This window comes from Sprattus sprattus (genome assembly GCF_963457725.1).
Source record: "Sprattus sprattus genome assembly, chromosome: 15".
In the NCBI taxonomy this organism is placed as follows: domain Eukaryota; kingdom Metazoa; phylum Chordata; class Actinopteri; order Clupeiformes; family Clupeidae; genus Sprattus; species Sprattus sprattus.
The window spans coordinates 28,477,900-28,491,062 of NC_137913.1; the positions used below are offsets into that span (position 1 = coordinate 28,477,900).

At 43.4% G+C, this 13,163-nt stretch overlaps 1 protein-coding gene across 1 annotated transcript in view; it reads left to right on the top strand.

Moving 5' to 3' along the window:
• LOC308376178 (metal transporter CNNM4) overlaps window positions 1-9,697 on the top strand; it is a gene marked incomplete at both ends in the record, with an annotated part of 28,861 nt that extends 19,164 nt beyond the window's left edge. The window contains 3 exons of the mRNA XM_080852456.1: window positions 3,723-3,804; window positions 8,700-8,875; window positions 9,485-9,697. Coding sequence (XP_080708582.1) covers window positions 3,723-3,804; window positions 8,700-8,875; window positions 9,485-9,697 — 471 coding nt within the window. The remainder of the gene's footprint in view (window positions 1-3,722; window positions 3,805-8,699; window positions 8,876-9,484) is intronic.
• Window positions 9,698-13,163: the final 3,466 nt, after the last annotated feature.

A 13,163-nucleotide genomic window follows, 5' to 3' on the forward strand; every position in this document is an offset into this window, starting at 1 on the left:
GAGCTCCCTAGTTTGCCATGGACTCTTGAACAGGCCAGGTAGAAATAACGGCCAGGTACTGACCGGGTCCCGGTCTGAATCAACAGCTTGCTGGGTCTCCAGGACAACATATGAGTGTCTTAATGAGCTCAGAGAGAACAAATTGACATCGGGACACTCAGTGAAACACTCTGCCCTCTGTGCATCCCTGGACTAACTTCATGAAAAGAGCGAAGGAATGGTAGTAAGTTGAAGGTAAAAGAGAAGGGAAAGCAGATGAAGGCAATATGTTATTGTCATTGTTTTTTAACAAACTTTATTGTGGTCATCACAGTTAGTGTTGCATTTGAAAATGACAGGCAAGTTTTAGTTTCTAATTTAGCAATTTTATTGAGTTTTGTTTGTATTGTTCATGATTTGTGTCCTTACTAGTTAGTGATACCAATGGTATACATGGTGACAGGTTTTGTGGTAAGTGGACCATGACTCCAAGTCCTGTGTCTATACCTCACATCTTTCCTTACTAACATGTTCTCACTAAACAGTATTAAATGTAAAAAGCAAACAAACAGGAACATGAAGTAGCCATTAGGTGCGTATAAGCAAGAGGACCATGGCTGAGTCCTGTGGGTGAGTCACTGCCTCATCCTCTTATGTGACTCAGAGGAAGACATTACGTACTCTTGCCACGGCATCTAAACTATGGGTCACCTCTTTTCCCAGGCCTTTTGCCTGTCAGTCATGTCAGACCCAGAAGTGATCTGCTCTTTCGTCCTTGAGATCCAGTCGCCATGGGGGAGGAGGCCAGTGGCCTATTAGAAGTAGCTCAGTATCTCCCTCCAGCAGTGATCAGATTGAGCTTTTTAATGGAGGCCACTGCAGAGATGAAGAACTGACTTTGTGATAGACTGACCAAGATTGAAGAAGAAATGAGCACTGCAGCGAATGCCAAAGTAAGGCGAAATAAGAGTTTTCTTTGTAGTTTTATATTTGTGTATTAGTTAGGATGGAAATGGTAGTTGGTTTAAATATGACTAAATAACCAACGCAAACCAACTCACCATCAAAATTGCCTCGTGCTACTTGAAATGTAAAAACATGTCTTAGCATAGATACAGTCACTACTGATTACAATAAATGGTAAAGCTGTTACCATCGAGAGCAATATGTAAGCTTTCACATTGGCTAACCCAAGTGTCTTTCCCTGAGGTATTCTTGTGTTTCTGTCTATGATTGACAGATACATTGGACCCTTGACCCTACGCCACATTATCCCAAAGACAAACACTATACAACAGTCAGGTGAAAGAGTGAATCGTTGTCATTTGACATGTTAACATTTAGCAGTGGGCAAGGCCCTTCTCTTAAAGCAACAGCGAACTTTAAAGCTAAACTCTAGCAACCCAGCTTAGGCTTGGATTGAGTTCACTGTGCGATCATTTTGTAAGACAGAATGAACCAGAGTGCTTTCAGCACATAGAGAAGTCTCTCGTGTGTCTGTCCAAACACATGGCTATAGTCACTACATGGTTATAGTCACTACATCGATGCTGCCTTCAAAACCGACCGTTACGAGGGCAGTTTGAAGGCGTCTTAGCAGACAGGTTTTCAGTTTTGAACAGTCCTTGATGACTCGCTGTCATGTCAGATGAGATGTGAGAGAGAGTTTTACCCCGATACGAACGGAGCCATAGTCACTTAGCATTTGGTCCACTAGACTTCACCATTGCAGAAAGACCACGTTACTTAATGTGTTGTACTGTGCTGTGTATATGAACAATCATCGGTCTAATAAGATGACTTCTGATTTGTGTCGAAAGTGCAGACACCAGGGGGGAGGGGGTTCCATGGACGAAGTTTAGTGACAAACCTGGCTAAGTTAAGTCAGTAATTGATAAACCTCTTCTTAGCCAGGTTTGTCACTATCCCCCAAGAAAACCTCAGTGGCTTCTGTTATTCTCAGAGCATTTACATGGCAACAGCTGCCAGATCATTTAGCTCAAGACAGTTTAGCTCAAGTCCTCCAAATAATTGTCACTTACAATATCTTCAGGTTGCATCCTTACATTATCCACAAACACCTAAGAAAAACACTCATCCCTTGCATGTTTGACAGGAGGAAAATTCTCTACATTGAGTGATACTGAGCTAGTCTAGCCACCCGCCCTTGTGAACACGGTGTATCTAACACAGCCCGATAGATCCTGAAGTGTCCAGAAAAACAGGTTGAGCTGGGATCATTTTCTGCCCCTTCCTCCCCCTCTGTAATCTCTCTTCTTTTTTTGGGGTCTTTCACTTATTATTATTTCTGCATCTTCTTTTGACTAAAAGTTGAGCCACTGTTTGCTCCCTGCGTTGGTCAGCTTGTGGGCCTCTACACATAGCACTTATGCCATATTTATGGTGTTTAGTGTAGTTAATCATACCGGCATATTCTTCCTATTCTTGCCAGGTGAACATTTAGAAAGCAGGAATGCAGGATTGATAAATGAATAAATGTTTGGTTCAGTTTGTACTACCCCTGTTCAGTATGTGTATATTGTGCTCCAATGGAATAATAAGCCCTCTTTACTTGTCAGTTTACTAGAGGAATTCCTTTGAATGTAGGTTGTAGTTGTCTTGTGATAAAGGGGGTCTTTGTAGAACTTTGTTTTGTAGTCAAACTTGTAGCATAAAAAAGGCACTGGTTAAATGACACGAAATGCAGTCACCTTTTGTAAATGATTAATTTTTTGTGTGTGCTAACAAATTGCAGGTGTGGCGGTGTCCATGTTTTGTCATCCAAGACGCTTGTTCAAACACAATAACCAGATATCCTAGCTTGGCTTACTGACCCCACCCCCCCCCCCCACCCCACTCCCTAGTAACATCAACATGTGTTATGTCCCTGCCATGGTCCCTCTGCATAGCTTTGGAGGTATTATGATAATGCAGTGTCCTTCACTGTGTAAGCAACCCCCCCACCCCCCAACCTCACACTCTGGTGCACAGGGGCTACTGGAGGGGGAAAGAGATGCAGAAGATCCGAAGGGAATGTGAGAGGAGGGGATTCATAGGTATTTGGGCTTCAGATGCCATGATGGGTACATGTTAGCACCTAGACTCGCTGATTGAAGAGGGTGAAAGTTCTTGGTTTACTAGGCGGTGATCTCTTTCTCTAAAACGTGTTTATCTCTGTGTTTCTCTCTCTGTCTGCTCCTCTTGCCTTCTCTGTGTTTCTTGATCTTTCACACATTCTCTCACTCGCCCACAAATGAAAAAGATGTCGCCTGTAGATGTTCCCTGAGGGGGATTAGCTGGGTCGAGCTGCCCCTGCCCCTCTCACATTCCTGGGCAGAGGCTCGGCCCTCTGCCCTAAGCTCTGGATCAAACCAAGCACACCATGCTCTCACATGAGTAAATACACCCTTAAACACACTCCGTGTTTGTGTGTGACCAATCTATCATTACAGTTAAAGCATTGACTTTGTGTGTGTTACGTCTGGATCAAACCAAGCACATCATGCTCTGACAAGGATAAATACGCCCTCATACACGTTCCCTGTTTGTGTGTGACAATCAAGAGGTACAGTTAAAGCATTGCCTTTGTGTGCGTTACGTCTGGATTAAACCAAACACTCACACAAGTTAAATATGCTCACTTTTTTATGTGTGATGGTCTTGAAATGTGTCGTCATGTTTGTTTGTATGTGAGTGTGTGTATTTCCATGTATGTGACCTGTGCCTGAATCCCTCTCCCTTAGGGTCGTGTCGAAGTGGAAGCAGGGAATGAGAACATGAAGTTTGAGACCGGGCCCTTCTCCTTCTATGGAGTCATGGCTTTGGGTGAGTAGGCCATCAAAAATGTTTTGTGCCTTTAGTACATCAGTTTGACAAAGTAAGGGCACACACACGTAAAGCAATTGTATGTCATTAATAGTGGGGGGTGGGGGTGGGGGTGGGGGTGGGGCTGAGCTTCACCAGAAACCGTTGTTCCAACAAAGTAACACTGTCACTGTCAACTAAATGTCACTAGCATACAGGCATGGAATTGACCCTTAAAGAACAAAATAGCTGATCAGTGGGTGACGATAAACACTTTTCAGTCGGTCATATGAAGCCATTGTGTAAAGCACAGCAGGGTCCTGTGCTTCTCTTTCATATGCCCACAGCTACAGGTATCACAGCAGGGTTAATATATTAGTTACACATCAACCCGCCCTGTTATGACTTTACTGTTTACTTACTGCAGTGGAGCGTGCCTATTTCACTACTGCCACCTAGAGGCTGATTTTAAGTATGGTTTCAAAAAATAAGTCAGACTTTTACCTATCACATTTTGTGGTCTGTTGTCCACTCCTTAAAGCCAATACAAGAAACCAAGGCATGAAAGTGAGCTATTGTAAATGTCAAATGTTACTACTGTGATTCACAACACTTTATTTATGAAACTCACATCATATGATGATATGTGATCCCAATGGTGTTGATTGCCTCAGGCATGTTGTCATATATTTTCTCTGTTTAGCCTTCAGAGGACCTATTTCTGACGAGGATTAAGTCAGGCTAAAAAAAACACTGATTAGTTATTTTCCATTCGGTGCGAAACTTAATCCAGGACTGTGGCTTGTTTTTATTAGAAGGATTCCTTTTGTGGGCCTCAGGACCTCAATGTAGGACTTCCAATCTGATTGGAGGCCTTGGGGGTTTTCTTTAAAAAAAAACATCAACAGATAACATTTGGTTACTTTTCTGTTTTGTTTTCACCTGCTCTGTCTTCATACATCAGTGATGGGTCCCCACGGCCATTAGGGGTACGCTTTGTGAATGTTTTGTCCTTGCCTCTCTGCCTCCTTTCTCTCTTTGTCTCTCTTGGTGTCTCTTCTGTTTCTCATCCTCTCAGTTCTCTCTGTCTTTCTCTGTGCTTTTTTCCCCCTCTCCCTCGCTCGCTTACTCATTCGCTCTCTCAGGTGACGAGCCACAACCCTCAGGTACATGATAAAGAATGTAGTCGGTTCTTGTTCAAACCCCCACACCCTTCTCCCTGCCCGCAACTCCTCCTCTGCAGCCTAGGCTGCTGTGTGCATCCCTCTGCACTGTTGACCTAGCCCACTAGTGGACGTTAACAGTGATTTAGTGGTTGGTTGGTATATTATAGCATGAGTGCTCACAGTCCTCCTCCCCCCCCCCCCCCCCCCCCAGATCATGAGGTACGTACAGCTGTCCTGGACTGGGCTAGACTGTATTGCACTGTAATCTACCTGATCCGTGGACACATTATAATATCGCACATACCTGACCTACCCCACCCTTCATATTTGTGACCTACTCAAAGTTTCATTCTACCCTGTGGGTTTGCTTGTGTGTCTGTCTGTCTGTCTGTCTGTCTGTCTGTCTGTCTGTCTGTCTGTCTGTCATGATTGTTGTTTCATTATAATCTTGTTTCTGTTGTCTGTCTGTCTCTATGGAAACCAGAGAGGGAGACAAAGAGTGTCCCTTATAGTTTCGCTCTCTCTCTGCCTCTTCATCAGTCTCTCTCTTGCACTCTTGTTCTCTCTCTTTTGTCTCTCTCTCTATTGCTTTTGCTCTGTCCCTCCTCATATGTCCTCTTTCACTCTCATGAATGTGCTCCCTTCTTCCCTCTCTCTCTCTCTCTCTCTCTCTCTCTCCCTCTCTCTCTCGCTCTCTCTCTTTCTGTGTGTTCCTCACTCAGTGGTTCCCCCTCGCCCTTGTTTCCTCTCTGAAGTATCTCTGTTCTCTTGGTTGCCAGGTAAACGCCGGCATGTCTGGGGATCCTAACCCACGAGTTTCACAGGGGAGGGAGAGCTGTGTAGCGTTTACAGCAGAGGCAGCCAGTTTGAAAAGCAATAGTTTCCCTTAGTCCTCGGTTTCATCCTCCACTCGGAGCCCTGATTCAGCCAGCCAATCAAAAGCAACCTCTTTGACACGTCCATTTGTGTTGTCCAATCTGTTTGGACAGTGGTGACTCTTGGTCATTTGCGGTATTGTATTTGAGTCCTTTAGTCGAGTGAATACATTGTTTTTGGAATTCCAGGTGTGGACCATACCTTTGTTTGCCTGTTCATGGTGATGTGAGAACGTTTGCAGTCAAACTGTGGTGATGTTTCCCATATTAAGAGAAGGCAATCTGTTCTCAGGAAAGAGAGTTGTGTCTTCTGACGTGGACAGTTACCATTAGTAACAGTATTTTACTGATCATACAAACTTTCATACAAACCACGACTGCATTGGGTGTAGCGACAAATTTATCTCATACGTTTTTGCATGATAGTGAATTATGCACTGGGCGTGAAGCAGCACCTGTCATTACTACCTCTATTAAGATGACTCTGGAATAGGGGTGGCCCAGGTCTGGCCCAGGTCTGGTTCTGTTCTGGCAGCAGGGATGAAGAGGAGCTGGGTCAGGCCAGGGTCAAAACTATAGTGCGTTCAAATTTGGTGAACAGAGGCAAATGCATTTTTCTTTGAGCAAAATGTTTTTGTGTAAACATTCCAAATTATTTGATTTAAACTGTAACCCTTAAGTCCAGCGCTTATGTTTGTTTGCCAACAAACCACCACCTCAGACCATTTGTGCGTGTGTGTTCTTCACCTACATTTGTAGTTGAACTCAAAGCAAACCTAAAAACTGTTTACAAACGTTTGCTATTTTAAACGCACCTCTCCTTCAGACTGATCAGCTGTTTTGTGTGGAAAAGGACAGATCTGCACGTTTGCTGCATGACTAAATATGAGGCAGAAGGGAAATGTACTGACATTTTCACTGTAAAGAAAACACGTAATCAGACAGCTCAGTAAAGACCCAACATGCTGGACGGGAGGACTGATCATAACTAACGAGATGGACCTCTGTTCACAGTGATCTGGCTGGATCAGGGCTCTTCCCTGAAGAGGAACTAACATGTACCATATCATTGTTAACAGTAGGAAGGGAATTCCTCCATTCAATTATAGATCATTATTGTTCCATCCACTAAACAGAACTGCTTATCACTCATCTTACTCTAACCCACTCACCGTTGCCTCTCACAAAGCAGTCATCGCAAAGTCGCCCGTCACCAGCGGTAGTAGCCAGCATAGCTGAGGCTTTAGGCTGGTCCAGGAAGTCACAGGAAGTCTCTGTGACCTTTAACCTTCCAAGTGGAGCCAGGTGTCACTGACATCGGGAAAATCCTCAGCCTGTGTGTCACCCACTCCATGACTTCCTCTGTGACCAGAAGAACTCCATTATAGAGTGCATCATGCAGATAGTAGGCTTGTCTAACAACTACCATCAGGTGAAGGAAATGTATCACTTGTGTTGGATACCTTCATTTTGTTGGTGATTTCTCTAATGGAGGTTTACTCACTCAGATGTAGCCTTGTATGTATGATGACCGAGGAGAGATTGTTTCATATGTGATTAAGGACATGCTTCTGGCTAGTCCCAATGGGTGCCTCTGGGAAGCAGCCCTATTCACTGACACATCTGGGATTTGTCAGTCTTACGTCTGAGCCTTGTTTATTAGTGACATTATTCTTACGGTCTGGCAGCAACTGTCAGTCACTCCATTAAGGTCATATCTACAGACCCAAATGGCATATGGTCATTTGCTCCCAATAAACATTAATGTGCGCCCTTTGACCTGCTTTTGCTTTGCTCCTGTTTTTTCATGAGTCCTGTGCTTGTGTACAGATACATACAGTCTGCCAGATGTACTGAGATCACTCCCTTGGATAGACAGACCAATAGCAGATACACTGTTAAGACAGACAAGCCAACAAGCATATGGGCACAGACATCCACAAGTTTTTTGCTATTTATATGCCATGCATTAAAAGAAACATGGGACCTAAATGTTAAGGTTGTTATGGGGTGCTAGCATGCTAATTCAATGCATAGCGATGTTCAGGTTAAAGTGAACAACAAATGCTGAAGCATGTTATCATTTGCTAGCCTTTCCAGCTGTACCGGTGCAATACTTGTACTTTTCAGCATCAAAACAACACTGCCCTTGTGTGAAGCCTCTCAATTGTGACTTTAGTGGCAGTAAGAGAAATTTTCACAGAGACCCACACATTTAATTTCATTTTCAAGACTATTGATCGGCAACTTTTTCTCAACCTGGAGCACAAAGTGTGTTCTCTACCAATCCTTTTTTCCACATCTCCCTCAGTGTTCTCATCTTGTTCTCATATTCCTGTCCCGTTTCAATGTATACATTCGTATCTGTGTGTTTGTGTGTGTGTGTGTGTGTGTGTGTGTGTGTGTGTGTGTGTGTGTCCATGTCCATGCATGTCTTAGTACATTGTTATCCTGCATTTCTATGCATCATTCACTGTGCTAGCTGTACTTCTCATCTCTGATATTTTGTTCATGTGAACTTTAACCTCAGATGTGTCTAACCATATCCCTTTCCCTTTCATCTTAAAGTGGTGCTGTGTTTGTGTCCATGTTTCCTTCACCCTTATGTCCATCAGTACATAGTCAGTACATTTTTGTATGTTCATAATAATTGTACGGTAACTAAGTGTGTGTGTGTGTGTGTGTGTGTGTGTGTGTGTGTGTGTGTGTGTGTAGACATACAGTGTCTGTACCTCTGTGTGAGCATGGCCATGACCAGATTTGTGTGTGTGTGTGTGTGTGTGTGTGTGTGTGTGTGTGTGTGTGTGAGAGTGAGCATATGTGTTCATCCGTGTATAAGTGTGCGTCCCACTCACGTGTGCTGCTTGCATTCCAGCCTTCCGCTCGCCGTCTCACACGGGTGGGCTGAACCACTCGGCCTCCATCACCCTGCCCGAGCGCTCGGACCTGCTGCCCTTCAGCGGCAGCAACACCCAGCTCAACAGCATCGCCGGCCCGCAGTACATCCCCGACTTCTGCGTCCGGGCCCTCACAGACCTGCAGTTTGTCAAGGTGAGGACTAGAGAGAGGCGGGTAGTGGTGTCCTATATGACCGTCAGCAGCAGGATGTTTAAAGGTCTGGTCTGGTGTGCTGTGGACCTGTGCTAGATCAGGGAGAGCCAGATGTGGAGTGGAAGTGGTTGCGCACGTGTCTGGGTTGCCCACACACAGCCATATACTCTCACTCACCGCAAACATACACACACACACACACACATATGCACACACACATAGAGACACAGACTCACAACACAGAGAAACAAATGCATTCACACACAGACAAACACACATAGATAATGACATTTGCACATAAATGCACACACACACAGAGACACGTATTTACAGATACCCACACACAAGCACACAGACCCACAAAGATACACACAAGCACACAAGCACACAGACCCACAAAGATACACACAAGCACACAAGCACACAAACACACAGACCCACAAAGATACACACAAGCACACAAGCACACAAACACACAAAGATACACACACACAAACAAAGATACACACACACACTGCATTTAAACTGTGTCGTATCACTGGGAGATGCCTGGAGTGGTCTGACGGCCCATGTCACTCCTCACGTGTGTATTTCTCTTGTCCTGCTCAGATCACACGCTCCCAGTACCAGAACGGACTGATGGCATCACGAATGGACAGCTCCCCCCAGTCTCCAGAGAGCACCAGGCTGGAGACAGACACCTCTCCCCAGACCGAGGCCCCGGAGGTGGGGTCCGACGAGACCACCTCCCTCCTCAACGACCAGAACCGGCTGCCCACCATCCAGACCAACCACAACACCCATACAGACAGCAGTGTGTGATACGCCCACATAACAACCCCCATCCCCCCAGTCTCAAACAGCAGTGGAGGTGATGGTCTCACACACACACACACACACACACACTCTCTTTCTCTCTCACTCAATCTGAGAGGGGTGTGTTATGGTGTGGTTCTGAGACTGAGGTAACGGGTGGGGTGTATATTAAATGTAAGAGCGGGTTTATTGAGGATTAATATCATTTGCTTTTTCCTGTGAGGACTAGATGAGCATGATCCAAAGATTGTGTGTGTGTGTATGTGTGTGTGTCTGTGTGTTTGTGTGTGCTTGTGACAAAAGCAGGCTGAGTAGAATGACAAATCAGATCAGTCATTCCCTTATCAAAAGGGTGTGGTACTTCATAGACTGTACAATCCAATGATTTTTCTACAAAATGATAGATGATAGATAGCTGTTTATTTTACTATTAACTTTTGTACCCGAACATCGATCAGAAACTCATATAGACCAACTTGTGTGTGTGTGTGTGTGTCAGTGGGTATGTGCCGCCATGTGCCACCATGTGGTCACTGCTCCCCACCCTCTTCATTGCCACCTTGAGCACAAGAACTCAGGGAGAGAACCAGTACCAATGAGCTCTTTGCCATCTAGACGTCTGTCGTAGAAGCGTTCTTCCCACACAGCACCGCCTGTGTGTGGAGCTGGGAGCAGGGGGAACCCGAGTGAAGTTGTGACTCATTGATTGATTCACATCTCTGCTTTTCTGTACAAACTGATCTGTGTTTCTGAAATCTCAAGAGGGGAACTGGATGGTTTTTGTGTTCTGTTTGTGTTGTTTATTTGTTTTGGGTTGTTTGGTTTGTTTGTTTTTTAATGCCAAAGGTTGGTAGGGAATCGACCAGGAGTAGAGATGGAAACCCATGTCACCAATTCGCCATGCCGGTGAATGACATGAACAGGGGTGGAGGGTGGCGGGGGTCAGCAGTCCTTAGAAAATCAATTCAAACGATCTGAGGAGCCTGAGGTGTTGCTTTAGGATGGATGAGTGGCTATCCAGCCAGCAGACTTGAAAAACACCAACATGAAAGACAATATATACAAGAAAATGTGTGTGTGTGTGTGTGTGTTGTATACGTATATGTATATGTATATGTATGTATGTATATATATATATATATATATATATATATATATATATATATATATATATATATATATATATATATATATATATGATGTATTTATTTTGCATAAGATTCAGGTTGTATATTTTTTAGAATCGTTGTTTGTTATGTGACTTGGTGAGTTGTTGCACATTGTATTTAATTGTTTTTGTGGTTAAATGGGTGTTTCATGGGTTAGCACAAGGTCACTGTCCTACTGAGCATTCCTACCCGGTACTGATAGATTCAGATACCCACACCATTGAAAAGGCAGTCTCGTGACCCCCATCCTCATCCACCAAGGCCAATTGGGTAGTACAGTGAAATACCCTGTCAGAATGGAGTCAATCGTTTTGACTCAACTATATCCCCTATGAGTCCTTAGCAGTTTTTTCATTGACGCAGATGTATCTAAAAACATTTTCTTGAAGGCGGAAAGCATAACGATTCGCTGTTCCTGGTCTGCTTACTTCAAACCATTCCCGTAGGATGTCGTTGTTGATGTTTGGCACTGGACACTTCAAGCGGTAGCAAATGAACTGGTTGACAGACGTCACTTGTCACCAATGAAATGCCTGTGGTTGATTCCAGGTTTATGGCACCTCACTTTCCCCCCATGCATTGCTAGCATCCTCATGGTAATTCAGTGCAATTCGTATGTTTAGCTTTAACTGACCGGCTGCAACGACGGATGTTGTGTCTGTAATACCAAACAAAGATGGCTGCTTCAGACTTTCTCGTCTGTATTGTTTCAGATAAGGCGGGTGAAGATCTGTTCTGTGGGTTGTGAGCCATATAGGCCCCAACGTGATGTTAGAGAGACTGTATTTGCACTGACTGGTTCAGGTCCCTTTGTGGTGTGGTTTACAGAGCAGGCCCATGTGAAAGCAGGAGCCCAAATGCAGACTCTTGCTTTGTTGAAGGGGAGTAACTAAGCACTTTTTTGCTGCTTACACAAAGTCTGATTTCATTTGCGCTCCTTTCAACTTTTTATTCTCTTTTTTTGTAAATAAAAGTGGTTTAGGACAATCAGGGTGGGGAGTAAATATTGAAATGCTTTACAGTTCATTGTATGAAATTCAAGACATTTTAGAAAAATGCTGTCAACCACAGCTTTGACTAAGTTTGTTGTACCAAATCTTAGACTATTTTCTTTTTGTTGCACAGCTCCATTTTGTCTGTTTCTCACTATTGTACTCTTAGATTGCCAACAATTCCGACTTCTTCAGAAAGTTGCAAAACGGAACACATCCATGCCTTTACAATACTGTAAACATATTCCATTTAAAACAGAGGCTTAAAAAAGTCATTATATATGTTGGTGAGCTTTGTTCTGCCTTAATGTTTTTGGTACTGTATTGCCATATAGCTCGGTGGCCTGTAGTTATGCACCCTTAATTGCTCATCATTTTTTATATTTTATTTTTTTTTGTTAATGGGGTCTCTTAAAGGATTCATGCAATCGCAGGGCCTGTAGTTCTGAAAGTTTTCTGTGTTTTTGTGACTGGAATGTTTTGGTTCTTTAGTTATACAACCCCATCAGCATATGTCACCTGGGGATCGACAAAGCTGGAGTCTTAGTTCAAAGAACCTTAAGTATGATGTGTGATTTTACTTTATTTAATTTTTTTCAGGGCTATCTTTTGACTGTGAGACACTACTCACTGAAACTATCTAGCAAGACAGGCGGTAAAATGTTATCACATTAGTTGCCAATATTTCTGTTGGGGGTGTGTTTCCTCTCCAATGTCTCCATCTGTTGTTTTAATCTGTGCTTTTTCAAGGAAGAAACAACATATTTTATTTTCTATTTGAGTGGAAACATTACTGCAGCTTGCTGCATTGCTTTTGTACTGACACTCCATAAAAGTATAAATCTATTAGCCCAAGAAAACAGAATGTGACTGTGTGAAAAAAGCAATGTTTTTCATTCTTTGTGCGGTGAGTTTGTGGAGTGACCTTTTTTTTAGGTGGCAAATGTACAGTCCTCCATTTTCTCTCGCAGGCTTTAATTTAAATATGTACATAATGTTTTGTAACTACTGTCTTAACCAACTTTGGACTTGAGATGTTAATAATAAACCTGAGATATATTTCTCTATTGGAAAGTTTTTTGCAGTTATTAGTTTTAAGTTCTGTCAGTAGCATACCAGGTAGATGCTGTTGTATATTGTGTGTACAGTGCATTATGGATAAGAAGGGGACAGCTCCTATATGGCCAAATCTTGGGGGAAATTATCAAGAAATTATAAAATTACTCTCAGCAGCACCTTTGCACAAATTACTGCTTTCAATTAGAGTGTACCTCATGCTTTCACATTTACAGTGTAACTTCACCCCCAACT